At 38.5% G+C, this 17,715-nt stretch overlaps 1 protein-coding gene across 4 annotated transcripts in view; it reads left to right on the top strand.

Annotated features, from left to right (window-relative positions):
• Positions 1-17,715, top strand: part of FLT3 (fms related receptor tyrosine kinase 3) — a 145,768-nt gene that overhangs the window by 116,220 nt on the left and 11,833 nt on the right. For 3 of the 4 annotated variants that reach the window (XM_072611814.1, XM_072611815.1, XM_072611812.1), the window contains 10 exons: positions 1,925-2,031; positions 2,688-2,796; positions 4,502-4,677; positions 7,538-7,644; positions 7,750-7,882; positions 7,976-8,080; positions 10,613-10,723; positions 12,446-12,593; positions 15,885-15,967; positions 17,074-17,201. In XM_072611814.1, the coding sequence (XP_072467915.1) occupies positions 1,925-2,031; positions 2,688-2,796; positions 4,502-4,677; positions 7,538-7,644; positions 7,750-7,882; positions 7,976-8,080; positions 10,613-10,723; positions 12,446-12,593; positions 15,885-15,967; positions 17,074-17,201 (1,207 nt within the window). The remainder of the gene's footprint in view (positions 1-1,924; positions 2,032-2,687; positions 2,797-4,501; positions 4,678-7,537; positions 7,645-7,749; positions 7,883-7,975; positions 8,081-10,612; positions 10,724-12,445; positions 12,594-15,884; positions 15,968-17,073; positions 17,202-17,715) is intronic. The other variant, XM_072611813.1, reaches the window with a different exon arrangement.

Here is a 17,715-nt window from a genome sequence, read left to right as displayed (position 1 = left end):
AGTAAGGCTGGCTGCCTCTCCCCCATCAGGGCTCTTGGAGTACCACTAAGAGTGATAATACTATTGGTTCAAAAGCCTCCAACGGTGTACTTTCTATCGTCATTGTTGGTTGATATCCATTGGTCAGCCAGATAATTTTAGAAAGGGGCATTTACTAAGGTGGTATAGTAAGAACAATTGATGAAACTTGCACAAGTACATATGGGATCTAGGGATTAGGTTTATAGAGCACATGTGGCACAGGAGTAACTCACAGCTTCTGGCTGCTAGGAATATTTTTCTCTGCTTGGTGGAGTATTACTCATGAACTTCCCCTTATGAATGATGTAGCTTTACTGCTGGGCTTTTTGTAGAGATGTGAATCTTCATTTTCTCTCCATTTGCTGGTTACCAGCAGGCATTGTGGTCAGTTAATCTGGGGGTGCTGCTAGTACACCAAGGGGAAGTCCTCCAGACTTCTGAAACTCAAAAAAGGTCCTCCTTTACTAAAATGGGGGAGGTAGGAGACAAAGGAGACAAAGACAAAGACCAAGGCTGGGCTTCCTCTTCTCCCCTCCTTCCCAACCAATTTTTTCTCAGGAATTTGCCCGGAACTCTCTCTCCTCTTCACGTGCTTAAATTGTGAGAGCTCTGAACTGGTTTCCAGCCTCTCTGAACAGACTAGGGTGTTACCAAGTTTCCTCAGTCTCTTGTGCAACATCACCTCAGGTGATCGAGAACTTTTTTCATGCTTTGTCTGAAACCTATCTTTGAATGATTGATTGTGATGTGATTTTGCCTGGTTAAGGTACTTTATTACTTAAAAAAAATAAGATGGGATTACTTGATTCAATTAATCAACCCTTACCCTTATGCTCTTATGGTGTTCCAACACTCTAGAGTTTCTGAATTTCTGGGTGGTCAGGCTGCACTGTAATTTCTAGAGAACAGCTAAGAATCAGAGAAGGGCAAGAGCCATCCTTTTCTCCTAAGGAAACCTCTATGTTGGCAACTGGGCTGAGCTGGAGGCAGATTCCTCATGGATTCTATAGAATCCTCAAACATCTTCAGGCCATCCCCACAATTCTGAGTCCCCATGAGAGATGAGAAGGAGGCATTTTACTTCTTGAGATATCATGGCATGCTCAGGAAGTGTCTGTCACTACCCTTGTAACTATAAGGGAAAGGGGCAAGCAGCTAAATTTCCCACTGAAGACTCATATACACACTTACTGTGGCTGGAAAACCATCTACTATGTAAGCTAGACAAGTTTTTCCTTTAAAAGTACTGAAACTGTTTTGGAGATTTAATTGGTTTGGAAAAGTAAGTCTTGAACTTTTGCTGCAGTTTCCTTTTGCTGCCTAACAACAAAAGCCGTCACATAAGGAATCAGAAGCTCTTTCCTCACATCTCTAGTCCATCCAGAGGCAAAGACATTGCATTCACCTGAGTGAATGTTGTATCTTTACTGAATTTTCCCTTCCCTGAATCCAAAGACAAATCCCCAAGTCATTATTTTCAAGGAGCTTACATTTTATTGTTATCTTGAAAGAGCATTACGCCAAGGGTAAAGGTCCCTTGGACTCATGGCTTTGACCACATTTTACTGTGTGACCTTAGGGGAGGCACTTAATCCTTCTAGGTCTCACTTTCTATGAAACAAGAAGTTAAAACTCACACAGATACACTCAGTGCTACTACTTATATTCTTCCTTATGCTATTTTTTTCAAATACACAACTTTTGAAAGATAAGACTAAGTAAACTTCCTTTTGTTAGCTTCTGGACAGGCTGTGGGTCTTCTCATTTCATTCCAGTGTTGAACCTGTAGCTCAAGACTGGCCTGAATTAGTCCAAGACTAGCCTACAAACTAGAGGCAGCAATCATTTTTTCTCCAGCATTTCATGAAATTGTCTGGCTAACTGTCTGCAATTTTTTTTCCAGCAGCACCTCAGAGTTTTGTGACCATAAGCACCAGTCAGGAGAATATACCTTCCATGCAGAAAATGGTGATGCCCAGTTCACAAAAACATTTACACTCTATGTAAAAAGTAAGTTGAAAATATAAGAAATTTAAACACATTAAATTCTTTAATATTTTCATTCATGAATTGTAATTAGAAAAACAAAAATAATGGTGAAAAGATAATGCTGAAAACTATTTTAAAAATTGAGGTGCTTTGAAATATGTTAGGGGATTTTATGAAATTTCTCCCCCATCTTGTCATATGAACACTTTAAAAAGTTCATTCTACGTGGTTTCTGAATATGGCAACTCATTATAGCTGCCTTAATATTACAGTATTAATTAAAGGTGAAACTATTTCAGCACTTCAGCCTTTATGTTGCTATCTATTTCCATTTCTTTGACTTTTGAAAAGAAAAGAATACTGTAACGTACTTTTAGAAGCTCATGCAGCCCCTGAAACTGAGCTAAGGCTCAGAGAAAACGAAACAAAGATTTGCACACCAGCTCCCTGCAGAGCAAGGTGGTGTGAAGGAAAAGGCTTACTATGACTCAGGGGTGGGAGAAGGAGCCAGAGGAGGCCTAAGTTTTTCCAGGAATGATGGCAGAAGATTCAAGGTGCCCTTCCCTTCTAGGGAAGGCTCCCAAGAGCCACATGTATCCTTAGGTCAGTCTTTTTAGATCCTATTCTAGATGTACAATATCATTGGGACTTGTTTTCATGTTCATTGTCTTTTACAGAGAAACCTCAAGTAAAAATGGATACATCAACAGATCAGGCTTCTTGTTCCTCTAAAGGTTATCCTTCACCATCTTGGACCTGGAAGAAATGTACAGACAAGACTTCCAAGTAAATAAGAGTATTTTCTCCTCTTATGATGGCAGAGCTGATCAACTGATCAAAAGCATTTACTAAGTGCAGCTAGGTGGTGCAGTGGATAGAGCACCAGTGCAGGAGTCAGGAGGACCTGAGTTCAAATCTCACCTTAGGCATTTGACACTCACTAGCTGTGTGACCATGGGCAAGTCACTTAACCCCAATTGCCTCATCCTGGGTCATCTCCAGTCATCCTGATGAATGTCTGGTCACTGGATTCAGATGGCTCTGGAGGAGAAGTGAGGCTGGTGACCTGCACAGCCCTCCCTCACTCAAAACAAAGACAAGTGCAAGTCATGTCATCATATCTCTCATGGCATGGTCTTCTTCAGCAACGAAGGACGAACACACACACTAAGTACCTTCTGTGTATGAGCCAGGCACAAGGCTAGGTGCTGAGAAACCAGGCTGAGAAACCAAAGACAAGTTAAAACAGGTCCAGCTGTCAAGGGACAACATTCTGTTGTCATCTTTGAAAGCAAGCAGTATAGATAGGGATGCCCATCCATTGTGGAATGGTTAAACAAGTTGTGGTATATGATTGTGATGGAATACTACTGTGTTGTACGAGATGATGAGCAAGTTGATTTTAGAAAAACATGGAAAGATTTACATGAAAGGTGAAATTTACATGAAGGGTGAAATGAGCAGAACCAGAGAAAATTTTATACGGTAGTTGTTTGAAGAAGAACTGAATGACTGAGTTATTCTAAATACTCAAATCAACTACAAAGGACCTCTGAAGGACGATGCTCTCCACCTCCAAAGAAAGAAGTGATAAATAGAAACATGCATAAATAGAAATACACACACATGTCAAATAATGGCCTTCTCTTGTGCAGGGTGGGGAAGGAAGGAGGGAGACAGTTTGATACTGAAAATATAAGAAAAAATATAATTAAATTAAAAAAGATTTTTTAAAAAGAAATCAAGCAGCGTAATGTAGTAAAAAAAAAATGCTATACCAAGGGTGAAGCCCCTTGGACTCTTGCCTTCTACCACGCTTTACTGTGTGACCTTGGGAGAGGCATTTAATCTTTATGGGCCTCAATTTCAGTGGAATTTCCTGTGAAACAAAAAGTTAAAGCTCAGATACAATGAGTGTACTATTCTCATTCTTCCTTATGCTGTTCTCTTGTTAAAATATAAAGCTTTTAAAGTATGGATACCCTTAAGGAAGAATCAAGCTATTTTGCAGAAGGTATGACCTGTCATTATTTTTCTCCAGAGTTTTATTTGTTTGCACCACAAGCCTTTCCCTATAGCATCTCTCCCTTTACTCATCAGTGGAACCCTCCCTTATAAAGCAAAACTCACTTGCTGGGAAAGGCAATATTCCACCCCTGTAATCATTCACCTTTTTTATTAAGAGGAGGGAAGCTTCTGGCATCATGATTGGTCATTATACTGAATAGTGGGTCAGATGTGATGATTTGGTTTTTTCTTGATATATATATATATATATATATATATATATATATATATATATATATGCATATATATATATGCACATATATACATATATATATAAATATGTATGTATGTGTGTGCGCATGTGTGTATACAGATGATTTCCAGATAGCTCCCTCTGCAGAGATTCTGAATTGAAATCTAATGATGTATTGCACCTGACACCCACGCCATGGCCTAATTTCTCACGGGCTCCATTTCTTTTCAGTTGCACAGAAATCACAGGAGGCATTTGGAATGAGAGAACTAGTGGGACAGTGTTTGGACAGTGGACGTCAAATAGCACCCTAAATCTGAGCGAGCAGTTCAAAGGACTCGTCTTGGAATGCTGTGCCAACAATTCACTGGGTTCCTCCTGTGACTCAAAGCTTTTCAACTCCCCAGGTACTGTGCCATTCCTATTATGATGCAGAAATTAGAGGAACTCCCTGCAGCTCAGCTTGTCTCCCTGTGTTGGTTCAGAGTTAAAGGGGCCTTACAAAGGGAAATGGGTTTAACCTATGAGGTTTTGTGAGTCAAACATGAATTCTCGGTGACATCAAGTGCTTTGGAATTCCTTCAAGTGGTCTAAAATACTATAAAGAGAGAAAATCTCCTCACCTGGGATTTTGCTATAAACCAATAAAATCCCAGGTCTAATCCCTATGTCTAAACTTCATTTTATTCTATTATGTCATAACATTTTTGGATGCTTATTCTGCCATCCAATGTACTGGCCACCCATTTCAGCTTTCTTTTACCTGAAAATCCTACAAGCATGCCATCTCTTCCTTCAGGAATCAAAACAATACCTAGAAAGTGCCAGAATTCCAACAAAAATAACAAATTAAAAGATGACATTTTCCAGATCCAAACTTAGCACTTTGGCAACCCTGTTGTATTTTCCATTCTTGTTAACATTCTTGCTTGCCTGCTGCTTCCTAATGTGTTTTACATGTGCCCCCCACCCCCACCCTCTTTTAACTTCAGCAGACTTGGGGCTTATCAACTTACAATAATAGTTAGGATAGCTGGTTGCCCAAAACATAAATTCGGCATTTAACTTAACTTTGCATATCTCAGATACCCACATCTTACTAAAACTTCTCTGAATTGCTTAGTCTGTGTATTTAAATATATGACTTTTATATAGAGAATGTGTATGTATGCACACACATATATACATATACATATATATGTATATGTGTGTATATAGTTCTATTTGTATACATAAGATATGGCATCAATGAGAAAACAAGTTTCTATCTTTTCCTTGAACATATCACAGAATTGTGTGGTTAGAAGGGACTTCAGAGATCACCTAATCCAATCCCCTAACCTATGCAGGAATGGTCTCTACAATGTTCCTGGTAGGGGTCATGCAACTTATTTGAATATTTTCATCCCTTGAATGAATCCCTTTTCCTTTTTTAAACAGCTTTGATTCTGAGAAAGTTCTTCTTTATATTGTATTGAAATCTGTCACACTAAATCTTTCACCCATCAATCCCAGTTTTGCCCTCTGAAATTAAAATTGAATTGAATCTCTCTTCCCCTGGATAGCACCTCAAATAAGAATAGTGTTTGCTTTGTTATTCTGAATATAATCTATGTAGAGTGTGTGACAATGCAAGAGAATGCCTGACAGTCCTAGGTAATTCCTGGAGAAGGGTATGAGCATTTATATACTGCCTGCCATGTGTCAGGCATTGTTCTAAGTGCTTTATAAATATTATCTTATTTGATCCTCACAACAGCCTGGCTAGGTGCTGTTGTTATCCCCATTTTACACTCAGGCAAACTGAGGCGAAAAGAGGGTAAGTGATTTGCTTTACATATAGCTTGTCAGTGTCTGAGGCTTGGTATGAACTTATTTCTTCCTAACTCCAGGCCCAACTCTCCATTTACAGCATTACCTAGCTGCCTCTGATCTTTGTTGAATTTTGTTGCTTTGAAATATTTGTTTATGGAGGTGGGGGGGGGATTGATAATCATAGTTATTAAAGTAATAGATGATATTTAATGAGCACCATTATAGTGATAGCTATAAGTCAATAAAATAGTGATAGTAATAAACAGAAGTATTAATTCATAGATTCATGCAACATAGAATCTTATAGTTGGACAATCACCAATCCTTAAAGTACAAATTCCCTGTGGTATTATATCCCTGACTTTGTCCAGCCTATGCTTGAATCCCTCCATTGATGAGGAACGCAGTACCTCATAAGGGAGCCTTTTGCATATTCACCATCCCCTAACTGTTGAAAAGTTCTTTTTTATATTGACTTGAAATGTACCTCCCTATAACTTTTATGCATTGGCCCTAATTCTACTTGCTAAGCCAAACATGTCCAGTCCTTCTTTCTCAGGACAATCCTTCCAGTGTTTGAGGACAGCCATCATACCCAACCCCCAAATAATCCTTTCTTTAGGTTGAATAATCCGTGTTCCTTCAAACTCTTATAAGAATTTCATATTTCCCTCACTATTCTGCTTGCTCTCTGGCATGTTCTCTTGTCAACTATGTCTCCTCTCTCCTAAATTGCTACCCCAAAATTGAAGAAAAATAATTCGGATGTGGCTTTACCAGGGTATAGTGAAAAGTTTCTCACATTCCTCATTCTGAACATATTTCTTTAAATAATGTAGCCTTGGAATTCATTAGCTGTTTTGGTTGGTACATCGCATTGTGGATTCATATTGAATATATAGCACCCCCTGCCCAGGACTTTTTCCATGTAGCCTATTGAACTTTGGCTCTCCCACATCCTGTACTTAGACAATTATTTGTTTATCTGTTTTGACCCAAATGCAGAATGTTACATTTGTTCCTATTCAGTCTCCCCTTGAAAGGTAGCATGGTATAATGGCTTGAGAGTAGCCTCAAAGCCAGCAGCAACCAGGTTCAAGTTCAGCCTCTGACACATACCTATAATGTGATTTATATCAAGTCATTTAAACCCCTCAAGGCTGTAGACAGAAGACAACAATTCAGGTCATGATGTTCGTTGATAGAGGGAATTTCCTCATCTAGTTTTCCATAAACTAGTGAAATCACATCTAGTCCCTATGCCTAGATTTAGCTCCTGGTTCTGGTATGTCGTAACCTCTTTGGATCTCTTTTCTGCCTTCTAATGATGGGACCTATCTCTCCCAGTTTTCTGTCACTTGAAAATCTAATAATTGTGCCTTCATCCAAGTCACTTATTAAAGTATAGAACAAACAAAAAAATCTTTGCTTAGTAACCTTATTTTGTTTCAGAAACTTTTCCAATCACCCAGGACAAGGTTTCCTTCTATATCACCATTGGATTTTGTCTTCCCTTCATTGCTGTTTTACTTACACTCATTTTTCACAAGTACAGAAAGGTAAAAACCAAGAAGGTAAAAAAACAAAAAGCATTTGTTCCCTATTTTTTTTTTGTTGCAACATTCTGTGTCATTCTTAATGGGCTCTGTTTTCCTTTTCTGAAGCAATATAGGTATGAAAGTCAATTGCAAATGGTACAAGTGACGGGCTCATCGGATAATGAATACTTCTATGTTGATTTCAGAGAATTTGAATATGACCTCAAATGGGAGTTTCCAAGAGAAAACTTAGAATTTGGTAAGAGATGTAGGCAGTAAATAAATAGCACCATGGAATTGTTCTCCTGACCCAAAATTAAACCAGACATGTACACCCATGTTTGCCCTGCAGGACAGGTCCTAGGCTCAGGCGCCTTTGGAAAAGTGATGAATGCTACAGCTTATGGAATCAGTGAAACTGGAGTCTCAATCCAAGTTGCTGTTAAAATGCTGAAAGGTACAGTAACGCCAAGTGACCTCAACAAAGAGACTTTCCATTTTCACTTGGGTCCCTAAATTATTTAATGTGCTTGGGCTATGATAAAGAGATGTGATGGGGGCTAGATGGCATAGTCCAGCCTCCGACACTTACTAGTACTGGTCGAACCTTTGCTTTCCTTAATTTTCCCAACTGTAAAATGGAGATAATACTTAGAAGCCAGTCAGGGTTGTTATGAGGATAAAATGAGATGATATTTGTAAGGCACTTTGCAGACCTTAAACATTAATGCTATTAAGCTGTTACAGATGAGGTAAAACAACAACAAAAAATGGGGGTGCATCTAATGGAAGCCTCCTTACTCTTCTTGACTTAGTTTCCTTATCTGTGAAATGGGGACAATAATATGGGGACAACAGTGCTCATTCTACTTATCTCATAGGGTTGGGAGATTAAAAGTAAAGTTGTTAAAAGTAAATGCTTTGTGATCCTTAAATTATTAAGGAAGTGTAAGCTACCACTGTGATTTATTTGCTATTCATGAGAATCTGTTTGTCGTAGTGCTAACTGTGGATGCCCTTGCTGCCAGCAGATGCTACCCCTTCTGGTACTATCATAAGGGTCAGGTCTTTAGAAGGTCACAGTCTTGGGGCTCCAGAACTAGAAAAATGCACATGCTCAAGTTTTTCTTCTGATAGCTAAAGGGACTGGACAAGACAACCTCTAAAAGACACTTTGAACTATGCAGCATGGTCTATGCCTGTAGTGTCTACTACCAGAGAGGCTAAGGCTGGTGACATTCTTGATCTGAGGAGTTCTGAGTCACAGTGGGCTAAGCCAGTTGAGTGTCTACACCAAAGTACAAATCCTGGATGGGTCACTCAGTACCTCTGGGACCTTGGGCAAATCATTAACTCTCTGGGCCTCAGTTTCCATTTCTGTAAAATGAGAGGACTGGACTCAGTGGCATCTGAGGTCCCTTCTGGCTCTGGGTATATGTTCCCAAAGTGGGCCATACTGCTCCCTGGTGGATGCTAGAACAATCCAGAGGGGTAGTAGTAGCCTCAGGTGCACATAGCGGGGTGTTGAATAAAATAAGGAGGCAGTGGAAGCATAAGGAAAGAACAGAAGAAAATTTTGAAAAACCATTCATGCATGTTTTGTTGTTTAATGGAGTTAAAGTTGTAGTGATTACTTTATTTTCCAAATGAACACACAAAATGCAAGTTATAACTGATCAGTGCTCAAGTCCTCTGACAGGTCTTAACAAGCAAGTATGATTACAAGATACAATATGATACTATATGGTTACATCATCACAATTTTGATGCAGGGAAAAAAACACAAATTTACAATAAATTATTAAATTTAAGATGCATCCAATCCTACCTGGAGGAAAGGGGAAGGGCCAGTTCAACTGTGTGACTAGGTGTATTACCCAGGTCATATTCACAGCACCAAGAGTGACTATGAATATGCTGGTGTAATTCGTAATTGCAAAGTATAGCAGACTTTCCATATAGAAGGCAGAAGAAAAACATTTATTCAGACACCAAAAACTCAATTCCATCATAGTAACAAAAATCTATACACAATAATAATGCGAGGGCAACACCAGCCCCAAGTCTTCCTTCTGCTAGGCTTCCCACAAACCAGCTCTCTTAAACAAATCACAAACAGGCTTTCCTTAAACAAAATTCCCTTCTCTCACTCACAGCCAGCTGTCTGCTTGCCTGTGCCCTTCAGTTCTGCCTGCTTTCTCACTAATTTCCTCTCAGCTCTGCTCTAGCTCCACCTCTTCCTGCTCCACCCATTCAGCAAACTCCTCCTACCACAGGTTCCATGTGACTCAGACTTCCATGTGACCCAGGCAGGTCACAGGGGCCTATTAATGAATGGAAAAGATCTTCCCATTTAAATTACCATTACACTGGGGACCATTAAGCTTCTCTGAACCTCATTGTAAACTAGGGGACTTGGTTGTCCTAGCCATTACTGGTACACTTCACAAGGATAAAATGAGATTTGTGGAGGGGCAAGTGCTTTTAAAAAGCTGGCACCATCACACTATTTGTAGTCCTTAGGAATGTTTAATCAAAATCCATAGATCCTTATAAAATTCATTCCACTTGCTAGCTTCACTTGAGACATTTGAAGATGGAAGGGGCTGACGTAAATCGGAGCATCATAGCTCTAGATCTGGAAGAAGCATTAGAGGTCATTGATTCCAAGCCCTAAACCATAGGTCTATAGGACAAGAAGGTTGTGTTTTACAAATTTTTAAAATTTTAATTTTTAAAAAATTAACTTCTACTGCTTATGATTGGACAAGAGGGTTATGAATGGATCTCAGCGTTTTTTTTTTTTTAATTAACTTCTACTGTTTATGACCTGGCTTCAAGCAATTCAACACCCCTCCCTCCCTTTTTCTCTCATAATTTCTCATACTTAAACCCTTCTTAAGCCAGGAAACAAAATCTAATATTTAGTATTTTTTAGTCCTTAATGTTGTTTTAGTTTAAAGATTTCTACATATGCTTTCATTAACAGAAAAGTCTGACAGCTCAGAAAAAGATGCTCTCATGTCAGAGCTCAAGATGATGACTCACATTGGAAGCCATGAGAATATTGTGAACCTGTTAGGAGCTTGTACACTGTCAGGTAATGACCATCTATCCCCACTCTATTGGCCAGCAGTGTTAAGGGACTGACTTATGAAAGTCCCATTGAAGAAGATGAGAGTAGATGGAGTGGGGGGGATTTTCAAACACTTTTTAGTACTTATCAGTTAGAGAGAATCAGAGAGCCTCCTGAGTAGTTCAGTCAATCCATAAACATTTCTTATGCCCCTATAATATGTCTAGCACTGTGCTAAGTACTAGGGATACAAAAAGAGGCAAAAGGTTCAGACAAATAGGCACTGTGTATTGTAGAAAGAGATAATTAAATAGATATCCATTTTATATGGACATCATCATATGACTCCAAACCATTTAATTCAAGTAGGTCCTATGAAATATATCTACTTCTTCCAACCTCCATCTTTCTCAACCCACAGAAATAGGATTAGGCCACAGGTTGACACAGATTAAAGTGTTGACATCAACAGCTAAAGCAGCTGGATAGAGGCCTTGGCCTGCAATCTTATGAAATGGAATCAAATGAGATAATATTTGTAAAGCATTATTACAGTGCCTGGAACATAGTAGGCACCTAATACATGGTTACTCCCTTGTCTACCACCCTCTTCATAGGACGTGTAGCCAGAACAGACCCTGGAAATTCTTCAGTCAAGATTCTTTAGGGTTGAGGTGTCAAACTCACAGTTCCTGAAGTCAGCAAAACTCCTAAATGAGGCCTGAACCAGATGAAAACATAATTGGGACATATTTAACAAAGTACATAAAAATACAATAAAATATAATGTTAATTTGTGGATTTCTAAATCAATATGCAGCCCATGGAGACTTGTTTCCATTTGAGTTCAGCACCACTATCTGCACATACACGGTCTGTTTCATTCCTGGTTAGGAAAGTCCAAGTCATATGTACCCTTATCCTGGCCAGTCTCAGTACTGCATATCCAAAGCATATGGAAGATATTCCCCCTTTCTCTCGGATGGAAGCCGCAGAGAAAGTGGGAACCCCAAAAGAAAAAATATTGAATAAGTTCCTATAGATTGCCTAGCACATCCCCGACACAGAAATGAGAATCAGATTTATTAGTTATTGAGCAAGGCTGCAAAGATAACAATGGTTATAAGGCAAAGAGAAAAGGGTATTCTCCACAGAAGGAATTGGGCCAGACTGTGGGGTTCAGTTAAGCCTGAGAAGAGCTTATACTTTTCTGTGGCAGAAGAGAAATGAGCCTTTTCTCATCTTAATTCAGAGCCATAGATCCTAATCAGTGTGAATAATGAATCTCCAGAAGTGGTCGCATTATTTGCCTTCTCACTGCATATTTCCACTGGGCCAGAACCAATTACCACTTTTTGCATAATTATAACTTTGAGTAATGTGAATTCAAATACATGGGGCCACTCCTGGGGATTCTGTAATAGAAAGACTGTCAAGTCACTTAAGCTCTCAGTACCTCCAGGAAACTCTCTTAAGACTTTAAGATATAAAGTAGTTGTTGATCTGCATAAAGGGAATTTCCACGACAGGAAGCCCCTGCACTGATGAAATCAGTGATCTGGACCAAAAACACTTGTTGTATGTTGTCTTATATACACACTCTCTTGTAGCACATCCTATGTGTTTATTATATGTATTCTTGATTCAAACAGTAACCATTTCAATTGAGATAACATATGTAAAACACTTTACAAACCTTAAAGCATTATGCAGACATTAGCTAGTATGTTGTGGTTGTTATTTCAGGACCAATTTATTTGATATTTGAATATTGTTGCTATGGGGATCTTCTAAATTACCTAAGAAGCAAGAGAGAAAAATTTCACAGGACGTGGACAGAAGTCTTCAAACAGCACAATTTCAGCTTTTATCCCACTTTTCACTCAAGTTCCAGGTAAAAGATAAGTGGTAGTTTCAAAGATAACACAAGAAAATCATTAAAACATTACATTGTAAAATACATGCCAGAGAACTGTGCTCCTATCTTTGTGCCTACTCAGTGGGCTAAAAGTCCAAAGATTGTGCTCAATAATGAATTTCTTGAAAAGCTTTTGAAACATTTTCTTTTCCTTCTTTTTCTCACATCAAAAAATGAGACAATGATACTTTTTCTTCTGTTTAATGTGATATTTGTGACAGATTCTTCTAGTACTTAAATTATGTCCCTAGAAGCATTCTGATCCTTGCAGTAGCACATTAAGTCATGTCTTCCAATTATTACTTAAGTTGTGGTCAGGAAGTGTCAATTTAAATTCCAAAGTGCCTAACATATTCTTTCAGAGTAACTTAGGTATTGAATTTGCTATAATAATTGGTATTCCACAGATTAGACTTTTTAAAAAGGATTCATTTACTGTCAAGTGATGATAGGAAAGAGAAGCTTAATTGTATCTCTACAAGTTTACACAGACAACATAATGCACACATCTTGACCATGATGAAGACCATGTGAAAAAGACTAATCCTCCTCTTCTCGGGTCAAGCTGGAGGTAGGAGATAGAGCTGATGTTCTGGCATGATCAAAAGTTCTGCTGAGTGATTCTAGATGTTTTTCAAAATATATGGAAGCTACAATTTTGTTATTTAAGCATTTTCTGGTGTTTAAGTTACTACAATATATTGAAATGAAAAGCCAGCCTTGGAGCCCTAGGCTTAAGGCCAGCTTTTAACACATACTATATGATCCCTGACCAATCACTTAACTTCTCAGTCCCACCCACTCTACCCCAACCTCAGTCCACTCTTTAACATTATAAATTCTGAGAGTCAGTTCCATTCTGTGTTCTTAGAGGGAATTTCCTCACTGGGAATTTCCCCATAAGAATCAAATCAATCACAGTTCTGGATCATGCTCTCCCCTTTCTCTGGTCTCAGCTCTGAGCTTTTATTAATCTGTTATTAAAATTCTATAGACATGATTATATGTATCACATTGGAAAAGTTTTTATTTTAAGTACAGAGACCTTTTAATTCTTTTTTTTTAGTTCCAAATTTTCTCTCTCTCCTTTCCTTTCTCCCCACCCCATCCCCCCATGAAATGAGAAGGGCAAGAAAAACAAAACCTATTACAAATATGAATAGTCAGGCAAAAAAAAAAAATCCTCATTACTCATGTTGTCCCCCCGCCCCAAAAAAAAGACAGAAAAAGAAAGAGGGGAAAAAATTCTCCATCTATACTGTGAGCCCAGAAGCTCTCCTGAATCCTTTGGAATTGTAATGGTTCATTGTGTTGATTAAAATTAACTAAGTCATTCAGAGTTTATTATTTTTACAATACTGTTGATACTGTGTGGATTGTTCTCTTGGTTCTGCTCGCTTCACTTTTTTTATCAATTCATACAAGTCTTTCCAGGTTTCTATGAAGTCCTTCTCTTCATCATTTCTTATAGCACAATAATGAGAAATGGTTTCTTATTTTTATATCATGATGATGATGTCCTCCTTCCCATTAGATTTCTCAGGTCTCTTTCAGTTCTAAGAGCTCTTTTTAATACTTCATTCCATATAATTGTATTACTTACATGCAATGGGGAAACTGGGTGGTGAAATGGCTAGACTGCCAGTCCTGAAATCAGGAAGATTCATCCTCCTGAGTGCAAATCTGGCCTCAGACACTCACCAGCTGTGTGACCCTGGGCAAGTCACTTCACCTTGTTTGCCTCAGTTTCTCATTTGTAAAATGGAGAAGGAAATGGCAAACTATTCCAGTATCTTTGCCAAGAAAACCCCAAATGGTGGTCCCAAAGAGTTAACATAACTGAACAATAACAACAAAATACATACAATGCAATAATCACTCATTGAAAACTATTGTGTTCACCTGCAGGCAAGTTACAGCTTTTGCCAAAGGCATCAGAATTATAAAAAGGGGTCCATTTGAGCATTAGACATTAAGTCAATCCCTAGTAGACAAGTGTGGCTTCTGTATGCCCTGGATAATTATGATTACTGATGGAATCCTAATAAAGCTGCCCCTAGCCCCAATATTCTAACTCCCTTGTGGACCCCACTGAACAGCAGGCATGTCCTGATTTAACTACAAGACCTGGCTTTAACCACACAACAGGTCCCCAGACTCAATATAGCTACATCCTCTACCTAGCCATTGCCCCCCCCCACTCAATATTCTAATTTCTTCATATATGCCTCACTGCTCAGTAGAACAACAGATGTGTCCACGAACTCATATTTCTCATAGAAACAGCAGCATGTTCATGTGATGGGATCCCAGCCCATGCCTCTAGCTAGCCACCTCCCTGACTCCAAGACCTGTTCCTCATATTTCTCATAGAAATAGCAGGTGTGTCCACCTTTATATCCATCTAATCTCAGACAGAACTACAACAGCCAATCAGAAAGTAGCACCACCAGGATGTGGACCCCAGAACAATAGAAAGGACTTGCCCTAAGTGGACAACTGTGCGGTAATAGCAAAAGCTGTCCTTTAGGTGAACTTAGAGACATATCTTAGACTTAGAGAGGCTTATTATATCATTATCATACATACAAGCCCCCCCCAAATGGGTTTTTCTGTATGCCTTGTGGATAATCACATGTGCAGTTCCACTGAGGCTAGGACCCCTCTCCATTACCTAATCTCTTAACGAATCCTTCCTGCCTTTTTAATATTCATCATTGCTGTTGTGTAATCAGCATCATTACACTATAAAATTGTCTGTCTTGTCTTATGAAGTTGCTGGTTCCTCTTGGAATTTAGCTCTTCATGAGAGGTGTCAGTCTCAATAATTGCCTATATTTGGATTAGAGATGGTTTAACTGAATTCTTTGAGATGGTTCCACCACAACACATTATGAAAGCGCAACAATTACTGCTTATTTTTTCCTTGGGAAAGTATTATAAACTCTTAATATGAAATGAGAAAAAAAATCAACTTGCTGGTTCTCTTCCACTTCTCCTATGGATCTTTATAGAAGACCAACCTTTCAAGAGCTCAGAACTGGTTCTAGCTATGAGCATCCTTTCTTCTGGTTGGACAAGAAGGCGAACTCAAGAGTCACCTAAATGTTTTTAATCATATAAAGAGAGTAAGCAGGTAGCTTGCTTTTCATTTCGAAGGTCAGGTATACTTTAGGTCATATTGTTTGATAAATTATAACATTTAGGTAACAGTGGTTCAAAAAGAGAATTTAAATGATGGAGTGGTTTTTTTTATTTGTTTAATAGAATGCCTGGTTTAGGAGGAGTTCACATAAGCCAAGATTTAGACCTGACTTCTGGATTCAACCGGAATTCATTTTATTCTGAAGGTAAAACATTACCTCATGACCCATGATGTCCAGTCCAGTGTTGAAATTCCATCATTCAACATATTTTCTTCTAATAAATAGGTCCAAGAACTAACTACAAGTTGGCCAACTTTATGGTACATGTGGAAATGCTTTTGTATGTCTGGAGAGGCAGCATGAAATAATGGAAAGGAAATGAAGCTGAAATCAAAAAAATTTGGATTCTAGGTCTGATTCTGACAATAATGTAGTCTTGGACAAGCTTCTTAATATCTATCTCTGAGCCTCGGTTTTTCATCTGTAAAATGGGAATAAATCACACAGTATTGTTGTGGAGATCAAATGACATGATGCAATTTTAAAAATTATGCAACAAATGTGAGATACTCTGTTTATTGTCCCCTTGTGTTATAATGGCTGACTTCACACAAAGCTTTATAACAGCCATGTATTTTATAGTTAAAGTGGAAAAGTTTATATATATGAAGATTGTGTGAAACTTGCCCTGTAAATTTTATAGTACTGTAATGTCCATCTCTAGTCATAGATGAGTAGGGGTGTTTCAGAAAAGAAACTTTACCTTGTAAATGAGTTCATTTGAACAGTTTCCAGGAGGTAGATCGGTGTGAGACATAGTGTCACAAGAGCTTGGTGCAAATCTTGCCCAAGATACTTATTGTAACTGTGTCATCTTGGAAATATCACTTGGCTTCTCAGAACCTTAGTTTCCTTGTATATCAAATGGAAATAATTCAGCTTTTCTACCTCACAGGTTAATTGTGAGGGAAACACTTTGCAGATCATGAAAATCTCATTTACATGTGCACTACCATTGCTATGCTATTAAGGTGATCTGTTCTAATTAGTATTCTAATTAATCTGGATTTGCCAGATGCCATTAGTTAGTTAATGCATTATGACTATTAGTATAAATAAAAAACCATATTGAATTGCCGAAAGGAAAAAAAGAACAATTGGAAGAGACAATAGGCCCACTTGAAGGTGCCTTCCAGCCCCAGCTAAAAACCATCCAACTGTGCCTTTGGTAAGTTGTCAAATGTCCTCTGGTAGGTAACTTTCCTGGTGTTTTCTGTAAAAGTAAATTAAAGTCTATTTGTATTTTACAGAAGAAATTGAATATGAAAACCAAAAAAGGCTGATTGAAGAAGAGGACTTCAATGTGCTTACATTTGAAGATCTTCTCTGTTTCTCTTATCAAGTTGCCAAAGGAATGGAATTTCTTGAATTAAAGTCGGTATGTTACTTCTGAGAGAAACTTGCAAAGGAAAAAGATGATAATGTAAAGATTTGCTTTAATACTTCTGTCTTAAATTGTAACTTGGAAACCTCCAATTCTGTCTCTTTCCCTATTCACCCTCCCCCTCCCCCAAAAAAACCTGCCTTAATTCTATGATTTGTCTTGGCAGTAGAAATGAGATTCTTTTAGAAGGCCAGTAGTTGCTGGAGTTGAATCAGGGTACCCAAAGCATAAAGTTCTGTGATATGCCCAAAACTACCTCAAGAGCTCCAGAAGAGCTTGGTCCCAATCATTCATTCAATAAGTATTTATTAGGACTTTGTGGGATCAATAAGATCAAAGTACCTGCATCATCAAGTCTTGACCTGATTTCCCTCTACCCTCAATTTGGCATCTTCTCTCTCTCTCTCTCTCTCTCTCTCTCTCTCTCTCTCTCTCTCTCTCTCTCTCTCTCCCTCCCTCTCTCTCTCCAATTGAAATTAGGTGACTTGCTCAGGGTCCCACATCTAAT

The sequence above is a fragment of the Notamacropus eugenii genome, chromosome 5 (assembly GCF_028372415.1).
Source record: "Notamacropus eugenii isolate mMacEug1 chromosome 5, mMacEug1.pri_v2, whole genome shotgun sequence".
Taxonomy (NCBI): Eukaryota; Metazoa; Chordata; class Mammalia; order Diprotodontia; family Macropodidae; genus Notamacropus; species Notamacropus eugenii.
This window is presented reverse-complemented; position numbering and strand designations above follow the sequence as displayed.